General features: G+C 47.3%; 1 protein-coding gene across 1 annotated transcript in view; it reads right to left on the reverse strand.

Moving 5' to 3' along the window:
* Positions 1–17787, reverse strand: part of Ankh (ANKH inorganic pyrophosphate transport regulator) — a 117694-nt gene extending 99907 nt beyond the window's left edge. The window contains exon 1 of the mRNA XM_070042206.1: positions 17374–17787. Coding sequence (XP_069898307.1) covers positions 17374–17469 — 96 coding nt within the window. The 5' untranslated portion in view covers positions 17470–17787. The remainder of the gene's footprint in view (positions 1–17373) is intronic.
* Between the last annotated feature and the right edge of the window lie 740 nt (positions 17788–18527).

Genomic DNA, 18527 nt, shown 5'->3' on the forward strand with positions numbered 1-18527 from the left:
GGACAGTAGAGAGCAGATCTTTTCGGCCAGATTTGTACGCAGGTGATCCCAGTCATATTTTCTCTCTCATGCTCTCAGCTGGATTCAGGGAAAGGAAGGCTGTCTAGTTCCATCTCTGACCATACTCTTTTTTGGGGGGGTCATGACAATGAAGTTGGAATTCCTACACCAAAGGGAAGGGCATTTGCCCCTACACATAGGAAGCCCAATAATTACAGCTGTTCACATTACCTGCACAGTAAATCACCATGGGTATCTAATCACAGTAGACAGAGTGGAGAGGAAAGGTAGGCTCAATAAGCAATATTGTTTGCTAGACTGCTATGACTTCAGTACCATTCTCTATTCAGGCCCATTGATAGAATATATAGTATAATACACAGCAGAGGACACTCAAGCTTGTTAGTTTTGGCCACAGCACATTCTGATGACCCTAAATGCAACATGTATCCCAGAATGTTCTGTACTGAAGGATGGTAATCAGCAAGATAACAACTCTTCCTGTGACCATTACTTTTCTGTCCCATCTATTTGAACCACAGCTGCAAGACTATCCCTCTATCAGACACAAATTTGTCAATCATCCAGGAAGATGGTTCTTGGGGTTTTTTTGTTTGTTTATTTGTTGTTGGTTTTGGTGCTAGTCCTGGGTCTTGAACTCAGGGCCTGAGCACTGTCTGAGAACCTCTTTTTCAGGCTAGCACTCTACCACTTGAGCCACAGTATCACGTCCATCTTTTTTCTGTTTATGTGGTGCTGAGGAATCGAACCCAGGGAAAGCACTCTACCACTAAGCCACATTCCCAGCCCCCAGGAAGACACTTCTTTCCACATCACCTGGATGTGTGTGCTCAGAAGAATCATGTTCTACGGCTTTCTGGACTGTGGTGGTCAGGGGCCCTCTTCTCATCCCCCTTCCCAGCTCATTTTCCCCTTCCTATAGTGGATTCTGGGACTAAGACCTTATTCCAACCAGGCAGGTATTCTGGAAGCCTCAGAGCACTCCAACTTTGCTTCCTTAGGTGCCATCACCTCAGATAAGAGGCGCATCCGTCTTCCAGAAAACGTTCTCACCAACACAATAAAAGGGTTTTTTTTTTTTTTTTTCAAGTTTGCTCATCTCACTGGCTCCTACATTAGAACCAGCAGGCATAGCATGTCCAGGCCACTGCTAAGTCCAGAGTCTGCCCGGAGAGGATGCCTGGTAAGAAAAAAGCCTGTTCCACAGGCACACAGACACACAGCTGGGCTTTTTTTTTTTTTTTCCTGCCACAGACATTTGCCAGTGTGTTCACTTAGGAAAAGAACTTATAAACTCAGTTTGTTGTCTTTCCAAACAGAGAGAGAAAATGGTGCTCCGTTTGATTGCACTAATAACCCTGACAAAAATCACACTTGGTACCGTATCCTTTCGGGTGTCCCTTCATTCTTTGCCTTTCATTTACTCAAGCTCTTCCGAGTGGTGTGGGAAAGAGAACCCAGACACAGGGGCAGCAGGCAGTGCCACACCGCAGCCCCAGGGGCTCACGGGAAGATGGAGGAACCCCAGGTCAGACGGAGGCACTGTGGCCCCTCCCGGGAAGGTGGGTGGGATAAATGCGCGCTCCCCTCCTCCCCTCCAGAGCCCACTGGCTGCGTGGAGAGGAAAGGAATTCACTATGGCGCAGCCAGGGCAACTTAATCTACCACTCATGAGTGCTCAGAACTGAAAAACAAAAACAAAAAAAAGCAAAACTTAAAGCAGCCTCGACTTATGAAAAGGTGTTGAAAAGCAGAGAAACCGTCATGTGTGCCAGAGGGCACAGCCAGCTGACGAAAGCCACCGAGCTCACCCTGACTGTTGGAGATTTGGGGTTTTTTTTTTTAACCTGACAATGAGGTTTTAAGAAAATTGTACAGGTAAGCAGAAGGAACTCTATTTCTGTTGGTCTAGGAGAACACAGAAAGAGGTTGGGTAAGGCACAGCCCTTGCTTAAGGATGAACAGAATCGCAGGAGGACAGGGATAGGATGTGCATGAGGCTGTGTGGACCCCTGCCTCAGGGCTGGGGGGGGGGGCTTCAAGTTTCTGTAATCAAGACCTCACTCCAGCCTTCTCCTTCCTGCTAAGAAACAGCACAGGCTGGAAGGAAAGAGAAGTTCCTCTAGGAGTTGCTGGGGGCTCGCACACCCACGCTCGCTCTCAACAGACAGCCGCCTGGTCAGCCCTGCTCTCCTTCTGGTCAGGCCGTAGAATAATTACTGCATGCAATGAGAACATACTGCTGAAGCTTTCTGCATATGTAAAGTACACACCAGGCAAAGAAGAGCAACATTCATTTTGTTGCCCTTTAAAATAAGATTGTCAACTTCTGCTGCACTAAAAGGAAAAAAAAAAAAAAAAGAATGGGTTATACATTTGTTCTCAGCACCCTCAAATCAAAGCATTTGTCACGCATTGGAGATGATTGATTCTCAAAACAAAACCAAGTATGGATATCATATTTATAATTAGAGATATTCCTTTTACAAAATGGATAAGTTTCAATCACAATATAATTTCTCTTTTAAAACTCATTCAAATGCTGAGCTATACTTTATGGGTACTTTACTATTAAATGTTGCTTTTTTTTTTTTTGCAAGAAAAATATCAACTAAGTGGGAGGATAGGTAAGCCTAAATCAAGGACAGACAGGTGTTTTTAAATTTTATTCTCGCTAGGAAATACAGCAGTCACACAAGAAAACTGAGCACCACTTAAGAAGCAATCAAATGGAAACCCCTTTACACAGTGACTTAATAAGATAATTAAAAAAAATAAAAATAAAGTATCAAAGGAAAGGAAAGATGATATAGAAGATCCTTAGAAATTTGCCAGGCACACAAAACATGATTAGGTCACAAAGATACAGGACAGAGAAAGTCACTTTTCAAGTCCAGGTAGCTTCTGATAATGATAAACAGAACAAGCATTTCTCTCTGGAATGTGAGTGACTTTCTATGCTGATACATGTGAAACTGCGTTTCGTGGGGTTTGGCAGCACAATACCTGCTGTTCCAATACTTTCGGGGTCCCTCTGTGAGAATGTCCTTCCACGCGATGATGGAGGTGCTGTTCATCCCTCTTACCTCACTCTCCCTCTACTCCTGTAGCCCTAGGCCCATCCTGCACAGAAGCCACCAGTGGCCCAGCAGGCATCCTAGAGCTTTGCAGGAGACCCAGTTTCACCTGAGAAAATCCACCCCTCTGATTCCCCACCAGCGCTCATTCACATCATCTTCCTGGCGTCCAAGTCTTATCCTCCAGACAGCCCCTGCCCCCACCCCCAAGAGGCCTGCTCCCCACACATCTCTCTTCTGAGTTTTCAAAGGCTCTAACCATGCTCTAAGTCAAGCGCATCCAGAGGACATTTTAATTTTAAATTAATGCAATCTGGAAGGCCCTTGGCAGGAACCTACTCCCCAAACTGCTATCACCCGCTGGTATCCTTTGAATGTGCAAAGTCTCCCCCTGGGCTCATGAACTGGGAGTATGTTTTCCATCTGACCAGCTTTGGGGAAATGATTGGATCCTGAGCACTCTCCCCTAATCAACGGATTGATCTCTTGATGGAGTCACGTGATGGCAGTGATGTAAAGTAGGTATGGGGCCTGGCTGGAGAAAGTTGTTTACTGGGAGTGTGTCTGTGGGGACCACATCTGCCTCCCCTCCCCCACCCCGTGCCTGTATTCTATCTTTTCTGCTTCCTGTCTGCCATGAGTTGAGAAGCTCTGTCCATGCTCCAACACCATGAGGCTCTATTACCACAGACTCAGAATCTGAAGCCAAGTTCTACGGACCGAAACCTCTGACGCCATGGGCCTCATCAATTATTTTCGCCTGAAGTTGTTCTGCCAGATATTCTGTCACCGATGTGTGTTAGCACCTGCCTTACATTGTAATATAAATGTTCTTAAAGACAAATAATATAGTTCAGTAGTACTGTTTTCCCCAATTACTATTGGACCAGGGTAGTTTTCTACTACTCCTAATGGCAAACATCTACAATCTAACTGTAGTGTAGTGGCCTGGAAACTTAAACACACTTTATAGTTTTATTTTATATACAGAAAAATGCATTCTGCATTTCCTCCCCCTAGCAGTACTGGGGTTTGAACTCAGGGCCTTGAAATTGCTAGGGTGATGTAATACTACTGCAACATACCTCTAGCCCTGAACAAGTCTTCTTGTAAGTAAACTTTGTGATTCCTAAGACTAGTATAAGCTGCTGATGTTAAAACAAACATAAAATCATAGTAAGAAGCCCTCTTAAGGTGAACACACCTCCTACTATTTACACAGTAAAGACAGACAGCGCACACCAGGGAGCTCATCCAATTAAATTCCAAAAGGCATCTCTCTGCTGTCACCAGGGGGCCTGGTTTCATGTAATACTACCTTTAGTACAGCATGATGATATAGATAAATTTTCTTCCCCCATAGTCCTAATGTATTTCAACACCAATTATGCATGAAGAGTTTTAAATTTTCTATATCATTATTTCATTCAGGCAAATGGCTGAGAAGTGACTATATTAAAATAATACATTTTATGTTTTAAAGAAATAAATGAATAGTCATAGCTTTTACAATCAGGTAAAAAGGAGCTCTAGGAAAATTCATATTGAGAGTGGACTGAAGTTAAAGAGGAGAGAGAGGAAAAGAAAGAGAAGAGGGTGGGAGAAGAGAATTTCATATGCTAAATATTCACTGTAGCTCCTATTGCTCATTTATAATCTGTATTCTTTCAAGTGTCTTTACTTTCACCTTTGTCTACTATAATTTGGTAGCCCTAACATGTGCCTCATCCTCCTCCACTTCAGCCAATCCGTGGAAGATTCCATTTGGTTCTAGATTGGCTTCTCCACCAGCCCTCTTTCCCTGTCCCAACTCTAATCAGGACCACTGACATCTGCCTGGTGTTTATCACTGTAATAGTCTCCTAATTGATTTCCTTTCCTCAGAGTCTCACTTCCCTCTAATTCATTAGCCACAGGGAAACCAAAATTATGTGTCAAATATGCAAATGCTAGCACACTACACCCTACTGAGAACCTTTCCTACTTTCCATTGTTCAGGATCAAGTCCAAACTCCATGTCCTAACTGACAGGCCCTTCCCAATCCATATCCTTATCCCCAGCCACCCTTAGCTCCTGCCGCTCAGCTGCTCCAAATACCCTACGCATTTATCATTCCTCAGCTAGACCTCTCTTGGCAATGGAGACACACTCTTCTTTCGGGGTCTCACTTGGACAGAACATGCCTCTGCCCTTAAATGGGCTACAGTATATTCTAATAGGATTCCAGAGCAGGGTCTGGTCCCTCCCCAATTCCACTCTTTAGCAGGTGCCTGCTGGCTTATTTGCTCTACTAGAATTCACTCGAAGGCAAAGACTGATGTAGTCCTTTTCACAACTCTGGATATTCTGGAGAGCAGTCCTAATTATGTTGCCCAGGCTGGCCACAACTGCAAATGTTTTGAGGCCTCTGGCCCAAACCATCCTCCTGTCTCCCCTTCCCCCAAGTGCTGGGATTACAGGTGTGTGTTATTATACGAGACTTTCTGTTTTTAGTGGCTAGCAATGCACCTGGGATATTGCGTGTATTCAAGAAACCTTGGATGTGTAAACAAGTTTGTGAATGCACTCCTGCCCTCTGTGCTCTCTGTTCATCATTCTTTAATAGTGAAAACTCTCAAGCAGCCACTGCACCTTGGGAAGAGAGTTAGACCTTTTAGCTCATTAAGTAGTTACCAGATGTTGCCTCAAGCACCTTGGTGTGTACCCACCACAATGGTCAACAAAAGTGAGAAAAGACAGGTCCCAGCTGGATGTTTAGGTTAGAGAAATGGCTGATGGTACAGAGAATAGCCACCTTGCCTCTCATCCTCAGTCAAATGGTAGCTGACAATGAAAGGAAAATTAAATTTCAGCTATCATTTCATAAAGCACAGGTTACTCAAACCATAGTGACTCAGCTTAAAAAAACTCCAAACCCCAAAACTTGCTAGTAGAAAATTCAGCCATACACATCTCTTCCTCGGAGTGGAAAAAGCAAAGAGTAGCATGCTGACACACAGGCTGTAAAAGCCGATGGCTCCCAGCATCTGCCATCTTCGTGATTCCACCCACCACTAATCCCCTTACTGCAAACCGCTGAATGAATACAAAGCACACATCAGCCCGGGATGCATACAGACAAACAGCGTAGCAGCGGCATACGAGGCTCAAAGACTTAGCAATACTACCTTTCGCACGTACCACATGTACTCAAACGACTCTGGCATTTGTTGTTTGGGAGGCATCCCAAGAATAGCAGATCCCATCAACACTTTATCCCCACCATTTGACAGCTAGGAAAGCTGAAGGCCACACAGGTCAACGCCACAGAGCCAGTGGGTATAGGGAGAGAGATCGGATCCCGGGGTCCTGACAACCAGGAGACTGTGGTCTTCCTATCTAGCACCCATCATCCTGCACATCCGCTCCTGGGGAGGCAGAGAACAAGTTGCACGAGTGCAATGTGCATGTGCATTAGCAGGCTCCCTGTCTCCTCTCCCCACATCTCTTTCTCCTTCTGCCAGGGTATACTCTAAGCAGCAAGACCAGGGACAATGGAAGAAGCCAAGGTCGGCATTACAGAAAAGAGAGAACACTTTCTATTCCCTTTCATATCACTACCTCTACCTGTACATGTTGCTATAACACTGCCAACACCAAACATTCTCCTGGGAGCCTGGGCATGAGGCACCAGTCAAACAAACCTGCCTTCGCAGGCCCAGCCATTCCTCCATTCTTTAAGGCAGGAGGAGACAGCCCTCGGTGGCTGCCCCGTTCCTAGGACAGGGTCTGGCTGCTATGCTTCTCCTCACCTACCTACGTGTTCACAAGCAAGCAAAGCTTCTGGAACTCATGGAAAGAACGTACTTTTCTCTGCCTTGAGCCCTGCAGGAACTTGTATCTTCCTAAGCTTAGGCAGCTGAAACCAAAGTAATCCCCTGCCTCCAGCATTTATGTCCTAGAGCAGTAGGTACTTGGTCCAAACTATGCTTTCTGCGTAGAAGGGCAGTCCAGGAACAGTTTCAAAGTGTTATATAGTGATGTTCTTAATCGACTGCTCAGCATTTAAAAAAAGGTGCTTTCAATAAAAGAAATTGTGTGAAGGGGTTCAAGACCATGTGACTAGAAAGTTAAAACGTTAAAGTGCAGTTTTGCCTAATGTGGACATCACAGGCCATAAAACGGCTCTTGGGGAAGGAACAACCAATGGCCAGGGACAGAAATACATGGGAACTTGGTGGCTCTGAGGTAAACTGGGGCAGTTTTCTATAGGGGAATGCCCTCTCCCCCAGGCCCCTGTAACCACCATTCCATTCTACCTTCCCAACATGACCATTCTAGGGATCTCATATAAGTGAATCAGATCTTTTTACATCTATTTCACACAGGATAATGTCATCAAGGTTCACTGATGTTGTGACACACATTATAGTCTAATTTCTTCTTATACCTGAATATTTCATTATACATACACACACATCTTATTTTATTTTATTTATTTTAATTTTTTGTTGGTCCTGGGGCTTGAACTCTGGGCTTGGGCGCTGTCCCACAGCTCTTCACCTCAAGGTGAGTGCTCTACTGCTTGAGCCACAGCATTACTTCCAGGTTTCTGGTGGTTAATTGGAGAGAAGAGTCTCATGGACTTTCCTGCCTGGTCTGGCTTTGAACAGTGATCCTCAGATCTCAGCCTCCTGAGTAGCTAGGATTACAGGTATGAGCCACGGGCACCTGGCTTATTTTAGTTTTTAAAACACATATCACTGTTGAACCATGTGTGAACTATCAGCGGTTCATATAATTTAAGATGTATATTGCTGGAAGAATTTTAAACACCACATAGCACAAATGAAGGGAAAAAAATCACCCTACCCAGAAAGTCAAATGCTTTATCCATCTCAAAGTCATGAATACACGTGGTGCTCAGCTGCACTTGGGAACAGGAATTATGTTACTGCATACTGTAGTCACAAGGGAGGGTGCCAAGCCCAGCTGTCAGAGGGCTGCATAGATGTGTGCCATTTGGTGCAAACAGAAAGACTGACAGAGATCAGAGAAGTGACTGTCTCAAAAGTCAGTGAAGGGGTAGCAGGGAACTTTCTGTGCTGATGGAAATGTTCCCTATCTGGATGGATGGTCACTGCCCAAACACACATTTATCATTTCTCAAAACCCACAGACCGAGCTGAGTGGCAGTGGCTCACATCTGTAATCTTACCTGGGCAGGAGTTCTGAGACCTGAGGATCATAGTTTGAAGGCAGCCCAAGTAAGAAAGTCCTTGAGACAATTATCCGTAATTAACCACCAAAGAAGTGGAGCTGTGGCTCAAGTAATAGAGTGCCAGTCTTAAGTGACAGTGTCTAGTCCTGGAGGTCAAGCCTCAGCGCTGACAGAAACAAAAACCCTCATAGACCTCTATGCTTTAGAGCTGCACATTTCCTTCTATATAAATTATACTTTGGAGATAAGAAATGTACTCATTCCCTTACTCATGTAACTATAACCCCTCTGTATAGCATCTTTACAATCAAATAGAATTTAAAAAGTTGTACTTTGAAGAGCATTTCTTTCTCAGCCACCACTCCGAAAGGAGGTATCAGCGTCACTATGAATTCAGAGAAACAAGCATTTCTGTAGTTCAGCTGGTGCTCACTCTCAAGTCTCTGCTGTCCCTGAAGTGATACACAAGCAACTGCACACTCACTGCTGAAGCTGACACACTGGTTGGTCTGGAAAAGTCTGGAAAACGCCGCAGGAAAGATAAGCTACCTGCAGTGCCAGGGCTCTGCCCCACATTGGAGGCACAATAGGTGTGAGTCCTGGCATGGTGCAAGCAAGGCCTCTGCGTGGGAGCAGGAATGAGGTGTGCCCTGTTGCACGTCAGGCTCTAGGACAGGTGTCTTCCCAGGTGACTGACTCGATGCTTTATGTGGAACCATTCCCCCATCCTAAAGAACCACAGGGCCTCTGGAAGGTCATGAGGGAACCTAAAATGTCTCAGTGTGAGCCTGAAGTTAAGGAGTCAGTTCCTTCACTCCCTTATCAGGCTGGCTGCAAGCTGTCCTTCTGGTTACTGTGGCAAGGACTTGTGTAGAATGATGAAGATACGAAAGTCCCCATCTTCTTAGTAAGGAAGCTTAGTTGTTACTCTCTGTGCGATTTGTCTTATGAATGTCAAGTTTAGGGCTGCATGTATGTGTGGCATGCTGGACTTCCTGCCACACTATTTAAAACAGCAGTCAGATTTTTTTTAAATCTGCCATTTCAGATACTACAGGTCTCTATGAAAATGCCCAATCCAGTGGTCAACATGTGTCTAGGTCACTGACAGGGCAAAACCTGAGAGCACACAATGTCTTATCATCGAAAAAACAAGCCTTGGAAACACCTAACAGCCACGCCCAAGCCAAATGGCAAATTCGAACATGACAGTCAAGAATTCCAGTTCTTCTCTGACTTCATGTTACAGGTTTAAAAACATTCAATGGGGATCCTGAAGCGCTTGCTGACAGAGACTGGATAATTTTAGTTGAATTACCACAAGTGACCAGACTCCCTGATGAGGCTCCCATGCACAAGAGCTTCTGGACCAAGACATTCCTCTTTGGGCCTCTGATGAACTGAGCTTCCTCTATGTCTCCCAGTCTCAGAAGACTGGAATCAAAAGCTGCCCCTACCCTGTTTCTTCTTGCTTCATCTTGCTTCCTAGAACAAGTCTCATTAACCTACCAACAGACAATGTTTCCACCCATTTCATTCCAGCTAAATGTGCAGAGGTGCTTTGAACTCATTTCTCACGTCCCATCTGAAACTTCTGATGCCGGTAGGCCCACTCTAGATCTCCTTAGCCTTAGCCACAGACCCTCACTGACAGCGGACCTGTGTGCAGGTGGGTGAGACTAAGGAGCGGGGGCTAATGGGCTGGGCAGGGAGGCTGGGGGCAGGGCCCAGTGCTGTGCTCTCAGATAAGGCATTGTACCCTTCCAGGCCCCAAGGCTGGAAATAGTGATGTCAGCCCAAGCTGGTGAGAATACTACACATTCTTCCAAAAAAGCACCCCCCCCCAAAAAATGACCTTTGACCTTTGTAGAGAAAAGTAATCTCACAGGGCCGTGATATCACAGCCACTGGAAGGCCCCCCAATCAATTCAGCGCCTATGACAATACCACTAAATAAAAAAAAAATCTAAAAACCAGCATTGGACAGGGTAGCACATGCCTGTGATCCTAGCACTGGAGAGGCTGAGGCAGGTTTGTGAGTTTGAGGCCAGCCTGGACTACCTAGGAGACTCTGTAAACCAACAAGCAACCAATCAAACAATTAATAAATCTCAAAACTCAGGGAGGACCAGTGAGATCGCCAAGCAAAACGTGCAGCCCCACCTAGAAGTGAAGCCGGTCAACCTGGGACTAGAAGTACTGGCTGTTAACTGGCTGTTAACTCTTGATCTACGGCGAAAACAAATTTCTCCACCACTCTGACTAATAACCAAGTTATCTGCCCTCCCAGGTTAGACCTTCAAAACAGGTTTAGAATGACCACAAGAACTTGCAATCAGTAAACCTTCTAGTTGACTGAGATAATCCTCAAATGTTGTCTTTGTCTTTTACTCTATTGTCATCGGATGAATACTGTCTGGTTGACAGACTAGGAACATAATCCCAAAGCAATGGAAATTGCAAAAACAAGTAAACAAAAAACAGAACCTGGGTTTTTGATGTGAAGGTGCTACTTTACCTACATTGTCACTGTCTTCATCTCCTAGACCAGAGCACTCCAGCGCTCCACTTTGATACCAGCATTTCCAGCAAGGCAGGGCACCACAACATCTTGACGAGAACTATGGGTAAACATCTTGCTGTCTCATCACCAGCGCCTGAGTGACTGCTCAGTGGCAATTACTGAAGCGCCTCAGTGTGGGTTATAATAACTGCACTGTCCAATTAGACTCTCTGCCCAGTGCTGCTCTGTGTACAAAGGTGTTTCATGTGAGCTATTGTTGTGTGGAGCTGGGGATTGAACCCAGGGCCTTGTGGATGCTAGGCAAACATTATACCGCTGAGCTATATCCCCAGCCCTTTTTCAAGTTTTTTTTGTTTTTGTTTTTGTCAGTGGTGGGGGCTGAACTCTGGGCCTGGGCGCTGTCCCTCAGCTCAAGGCTAGTGCCCTACCACTCGAGCCACAGCACCACTTCTGGCTTTTTTCTGCGTATGTGGTGCTGAGGAATTGAACCTAGGGCCTCATGCATGAGAGGCAAGCACTCTACCACTGAGCCAACTTCCCAGCCCCCTTTTTCAAGTTTTTATGTTGAGACAGCGCCTTACTAAACTGACCAAGTTGGCCTTGAACTTGCTATGAAGCTTAGGCTGGCCCTGAACTTCTGATTCTCCTGCTGCAGCCTCCCAAGTAGCTCAGATTATTGATATGCGCCATCACACCCAGTTCATGTGTGTTTCCTTAAGCAGGATCTAAGCAATTTGAGGACAGGAGCTGTGTCTTGTCCTAAGGTCACACCCACAGTGACTCTAGGATATCTCTAGAACAACAACTAAATTAATGAAGAAAGTAAGTATCCCAAAGTAGTACACGTTTTTCCCAAAAGAGGCCTTCAAAGTTATTCACTCTTCATATTATTCTAATGAAGTTTTAGTTTCCTGGGTAGAGACTAGATCCAAAGCAGAAAATTGAAAATCAAGACATCAATGTGTGATGGCTATTTTTATTACATTTTGATCATTAGGTGGGCACATTACAAAGCAAAGGAGGAAAAAAAAAACCTGACAGTTGTTAACTGGTCAGCAGAAAAATAATAAGCTAAAAATATTTTTTAAACCATTCCCCACTCTTACGCATGTCAAGAAGCTCACAGGAGGAATAATGTCCAGAGTCCAGAGTGGGCTTCCACTGGTTGCCCTCCAACTGATGGGTATTTTGAATGTCCGCTGCCAAGGGACTGCTTGGATTGCCCAGGCCTCCACAAATGTTGCACTACATTTTGCATGTTTAACATTTATTTCATAAGGCAGAAGGCTATACAATATAGGTTAGACATTAAACAAGATTTGCTTTTGCATTTTAACAAAGGAGAAAACTCAAATGTTTCTTGTTTAAAGGCATAAGCTTCATTTATCAAGAAAATTCACACACATGAGTAACTCCTACCCAGCTAATATTGCAGAAAGTAGGGTTTTCTGTGTCCATCTCTACTGTAGCTACTAAAATCATATGTGCTCCAAAATGATCTGATTTAAGCCAGGTGCTGGTGGCTCAGGCCTATAATCCTAGCTACTCAAGAGGCTGAGATCTGAGGCAGAAAAGATCATGAGACTCTTATCTCTAATGAACCATCAGAAAGTTGGAAGTATAGCTGTGGCTAAAGTAGCAGACTACCAACTTTGATCAAAAAAGCCAAGCAAGAGCATGAAAGCCCCGAGTTTAAGCCCGAGTACTCTTTCTGTCTCTCTGACAGCTTGTCGGCTTGTCTGCTTCTTTCTCTCTCTCTCTCTCTCTCTCTCTCTCTCTCTCTCGCATACACACATACCTACAATTACCTAATTTATCTTAATTTATTAATATAGATAACCCCCATGTCCCTGTGGTATGTTATACCAGGAATTTCACAAAGTTTGTTTACCAAACACTGAAGGAATGATTACAATCCAGGACCTGTCCAGTTCCACCTCAACCTGCCTCCCCCATCATTCCAAGTCAAACAAGAAAGAATGAACAGCAATGGACAACACCATACCACAAACATAAAGCCAGGCTTGTCATATCTAACAGATGCTACAGGATCCTCAACAATACTCTAAAGCCAAAAATGGCTTCTAAAGACCTGGATGCAGGTCCACACATAGGAAGGGCAGAAAGCAGCTTTTCAGCTGGGTATCACACCACCTCACTAAGTTAACAAATGAGTAAACCAATCAACCAGGCACAGGATTACACTTCCCTGACTCCTGAAACAAGCTGGTAACTAAGTAATCTAAAGAGAAGCTAGGAAACAGGGCAGGGAGATGAAGATTAACTGGGCCGAGAAGGTCATGGTGTCCTTCACTAAATATGGACTGCAAGAAAGGTGTGACCTCATTTTCTATGTATGAATGAGAAACTGAAATAGACACCGAAGTATGCCAGGCATAAAGCCCAGGGCAGCAAGGGCAGCGTGTTACCTAGTTATTACACCAAGATGTTCCCTCAGACCTCAGAGAGCAAAAAACAAACAAGAAATCTCACTGTCTAAACAATAGGATAATATACAGCAAAGGGAAGAACAGCATGTTTATATGGTCAAATATTACACTGCCATCGAAACTGATCCCACAGCCTTAAGTATGCTACGCAAATGCTCTACCACTGAGCCACAACCCCTGGCTACACTTGCACTTTTAAGTGATTTGGAAACAAGACTTCCATGTTCTGTGAAGCACTATAAATACACACACATGTGTGCACACACATGTAATTTCCTCAATTACATTTTTACCAGGGGGGCAAGAGATACTCAAATTGTTGAAGGAGTTTTCAGAGTGAAATTAGAGGTACTTTATAGTGTCCTCTTTTATTTTTTCATTACTTACCAAAGTTTAAACAATGAGCATATATTCATTTTATAATGAGGAAAGGTAGCTATTGAAGTTGGGGGGAAACAGTCTCCCCTGCAGTTACACAGGACCTTCACCTGGCCTTCACTTCTGTCTTCAGGCATCCTGGGTGGGTGCCCAATGTGGTGGACACCGAGCTCTGCCCAAAGAGGCCCAGGCCCTGGCTCCCTGGCCCTGGCTCCCTGGCGCTGGCTCCCTGGCCCTGGGTGAACAGTCCCTTCCCATGTGGATGAGTGCCATATGCTATACTTGCACTTTTGACCCTCATATCTCTTGTCTAAAGGAAAACTTCTGTGTGTTTGGTTAGGAGTAGGGAGAGAGTGTGTTTCTCTACTCAGTTAGACAGAACATTTTTTAACTTTGGTCCTGGGCTTGTCCTTGTTTTCCTCACCGTTTATGACATTAATATTTCAAGATCCTCTTTTACTTAGAAGCTTAATTCTGGCTTTCCTAAATTCGAAAGGGCTTTCCTAAGATAGTAGTCTGAGGAAACACTTGAGCATTCTTATTACCTATCTTACTCCAGTAGTTCTAACAATCTCTATATAGAACTCGTTAAACAGATATACACCTCAAACTTTGGACCATCATATCAGACTCCACCAAAATCAGACTTCTTCAGAGTCATTTGAAATACCTAGCCAGCATTGTAGGGCATACCTGCAATCCTAAATCTGGAAGCTAAAGCCCTAAGATTGATAGAGAAAAAAAAAAAAAGGGAAGGAAGGACAAAGGGGAGGGGAGGGGAAAGGAGGAGAGGGGAAGGGAAGGGGAGGGGAAGGGAAGGGGAGAGGGAAGGGTGAGTCTGAAAGAATGATTACCTGCCATAAGCAGAAGGCATTTCTTCTTGAGCACAATTTATCTTTCTTTTCTCTTCTGCAGTCTTCACAGCAAAGTTCTCTTTGCCTCCCCCGCCCCCCCCCCTCCACCCAGTCCTGGCCTTGAACCTTGGGCCTAGGCACTGTCCCTAAGCTCCTTTTGCTCAAGGGTAACACTCTACCACTTGAACTACAGCACCACTTCTGGCTTTTTCGGTGATTAATTGGAGATAAAAGTCTCACACAAACTACCCTCAGATCTCAGCCTCTTGAGTAGCTAGGTTTACAGGGATGAGCCACCGGGACCGCCTTGTCTTTTGACATTTTTGTGCTGGGCCCGTCTTTGACATTTTAGGTGCTATGAAGTATCTTTCAAGAAAGTTCTTATTTTATACAGTTTGGTGAACTTGACTTTCAAGGAAGCTAGGGACTTTGTACCAAATTTAGTTTGAAACAGAAATATCAGTCCTTTGAACACAGTGAGATCAAATGGACATCTGCAGGCTTACAACTTCATGGTTTAAAATATATTCTAGTCCCTCCTTTCTTTATTAACAGTCTATATTGATGTAATGACACATAAAGACTTTTAAATGATTTATTGTAAATGGGTATCAGTTGCTTTTTAGTCCCCCCCCCCTTTACCAACCCTTATGAAGATACAAGATTTTGTTTGAATTATTTGAGTTATTAAGCTCTTAAAGGAACCTACTGGTTACAAGGTCTCTTTCCTGGGAGTGCTCTGATTGTCCTACACTTGTGACTTTAAGTAACGATCAAGTATGACAGCTAAAATTAAGTTTACACCTAGGTTGGGATTCTGAAAAACTAGAACTTATCCCCAAATTTCTAAGAATCCTGGGCAAAACTCATTGTGAAAGCTTTGACTACCAGGGCACACAGCAGAATGGGAAGGGCCTTGACAGTGGGTGTGGCCTTGAACTTCAGCTCAGCCATTGGCTATTTGCTACACTGGTAATCTCAGGCGAAGGATTTAACCATGCCTAGACCTCTCATTCTTCTCTCAGACACAGCATGTATCAGAGTTATAAGCATGAACTTGATACTCAACTAACAAAATCAATGAATACACTCTTGGTCTGTAACAATGGATAATTCCAGAGATGCTACAGTCATCATAAATTGTTTTATATACCGATGTGGTCTTTATCTAGTTTTCTGCAATAATATAGTTTCAATTTTCACTATGGTGCTTGTTTTATATTAAAAAAGAAAGTCTTTCTCTTTCATGTAATTTGTTTTTAGTATAGAACATACCGCACTCCAACTTCTTAAGGTACTATCATGACTACCAAATTCTGAAAAAAAAATACGATATAGATCTTGCTAGTTTTGTTGAGTCCATCAAATTTAGGTTTCCTCCTCGATTGAGCTATACAATGATAAGAGGTCTACACAGTGCAGCTAGTATGCACAGGGAATACTATAGAGAAGGATCTCCACTGACTTCCAGGTTTCCGGGCTGGAAAACCCTTCTTTACCTGACTTCCTACTGTGCCGCTTAGTGGACTTGCTTTGGACCAGGCCCAGCTTCCATTCTCAAACTTAGGGCCACATTTTCTGAAGCCAAACGGACGCTTGAAACCACACACCTCATCTAGAGCAAGATTCCGTAGGCCGTCTGATATCCTTCCGTTCTCTACAAGTCAGAGACTTAAACTAAACTTAAGGGGATGCCTCAAGGTTTAAATTTCCCATGTCCTCATTAGCTGCAGATCCTGTGAAGCAGAAGTGGACCTTTATTCTCCCGCATCACCTCTCCAACCTGAAGATGTGTAAATCACTCATCTACAGATCGTTCACTACAGCGAGGTGTGTAGCACACCTGCCCACTTGTGGCTGGACTTGTATGTGTCCATTTGTCTAAAACTGACAAAAACAAAAACACAACGAAACTCGGAATGATCAGAATAGCCTTTATCTCAAGTGCTCCGAAGCCCAGTACCGAGGAGAGAAATAAAGCTAATTTGCAAAAACAGGTCTACTTGAGGCGGATGGCAATCTGCAGCCCGCACCCGGCACCCTCCCCGGGGCCCTCGAGTGTAATTACAGCCGCCAGAGCCCCTGCGAGCCGCCGCAGAAAGTGCAGGGTTGCGGGAGATCCTGCGGTGTTCCATTTGCCATGACGCCACATGCAGAAAACAGAGGGCAAAAGAAAGAAAAGAAAAGAAAAGAAAAAGGAAAGGAAACCGACGGCGAGCACCTCGGTGCAGCGTCTTTAATGGTCCCGGGTCGGAGGGTGAGGAAGGGGGGAGGGACCCCAAAGTAGCGGTAGCCCACGCCCCCCGGCCCACTCCGGACCTCTCTCACCTTCGCAAAAGAAAACACGTAAAAAGAAAAACCCAACAAAATCAGAAGTCCCTGGGACGCCAACTCGAAGCCGTTCCTCAGAGCGATTCTTCCCACCGCCCGGGCACCCCGGGCCCCGGGAAGAGTCCGACCCGGCACCCGGGCTGCGGCGCGCGGGGGGCGGGGGACGCGTTCAGTTACGGACCCGAGCTTTACATAATCACAAATTACATAATGCTCCCAGGTGAAGTTCTGGCCCCCAGCACCCCCCGTCCTGCCCTCCCTCTCGCCCCCCCCCCAGCCCACGCCCCGCATGTTCCCAGCGCGAGCCGCGCGGTGCGGGGCGGAGGGGGGGGGACACCGAGGGCGACGCGGTGCCGGGTGGCGAGGCACCCTGGAGCAGGCTGAACCGTGCCCGGATAAAAGGGAGCGGGGAGCAGGTGACTGCCTCGCCCCCTCCCTCCCCACCCCCGCCCGCACCCCGCGGCGAGCGCCCCGCGGCCGGGGCCGGGGCCGGGGCCGGGCGGGCGCGCGCGCGCGCGCGGGCTGGGGCTCGCTTACCTGCTCCCCGAAGTCGATGGCTATGTTGGTGATGCCCAGGGGCACCAGGAAGCGGATCAGCGGCCAGTAGTGCGTGAGCGCCGGGAATTTCACCATAGTCCCCGTCGTGGGCTGACCCCACACACATCTGCCGCGGCGCGGGGACTGTGCGGGGGGCGCGGGGCGCGGGCGGGCGGAGGCCGCGCGGCGGCGGCGGCGGCGGGGCCTCGGGGCGGCGGCGGCTCCTCCTCGCGTGCGGCGCCCTCTCGGAGCGCGGCGGCTCTAGCAGCGGATCCGCGCGCTCAAGTCCATCCCCGCTGCCCTCCCACACAACAAAGATCGGCCGGGAAGGAGGAGACCCGCGGCGGCGGCGGCGGCGGCGGCGGCGGCGGCGGCGGGAGGCTCCGCGGACAGCGGCTCCATTATAAGCGCTCTGGGGCCCGGAAATAAATAAATAACCGCGCGCACGAGGCGCCGCCGCCGCCGCCGCCGCCGCCGCCGCGCCGGGGAAATCAGGGGCGGGCGGGCGCGGAGGCGCGGACACCGCGGGCGGGCGGGCGACCCGGGGGGGAGGGGGCGGGGAAGACGCGGAGGGGGCCGGGCAGGGCCGGGCGCGCCTGGGCCTCCTTCCCCGCCGCCGCCCGCTCTCGGCGCGGCCGCTGGGGGCGCTGCGCGCGCGCAGGCCGCGGGGCCGCCCCGCCCGGTCTTCCCGCCGGGCGCCGCGTCCCGGGCGGCGGGGGTGGTGGGAGCCGCCGCCGGAGCCCCCATCACGCGGCGGGGCCGTGGGCTCGAGCGGAGACCGGACTCGGGTTCATGTCGAGGATGCCCTGGTTGGGCGGCCGGGACCCTGGGGTCCCGGGGAAGCCGGGATAGGCGCGTCCGGGGCCTTGGGAAGGGCACGGCCGTGGGGGGCCCCGGGCGAGCCGCGCCCCGCGGGTGGGGACACGGGGAAGGGTCGCCGGAAAGGGAGCGTCTCCCTCGCTCTCTCGGGCTCGCTCTCCCGCTCTGGTTCTCCCGGGGTGACGGGACACACGGGGCAGGGGAGGGGTAAAGGACTTGGTCCCCCAGAGGCTTCCAGGCTGGGCTGCTGCGGCCTTCGGAGCTGGCTCCCACCGACAGCTGGCCCACGGGGGGCGACGACCAGGACGGAAAATCTGCTTGGAAAATAAAGGGGA

Source organism: Dipodomys merriami, unplaced genomic scaffold (genome assembly GCF_024711535.1).
Source record: "Dipodomys merriami isolate MVZ:Mamm:240054 unplaced genomic scaffold, mDipMer1.0.p SCAF_32, whole genome shotgun sequence".
NCBI lineage: Eukaryota > Metazoa > Chordata > Mammalia > Rodentia > Heteromyidae > Dipodomys > Dipodomys merriami.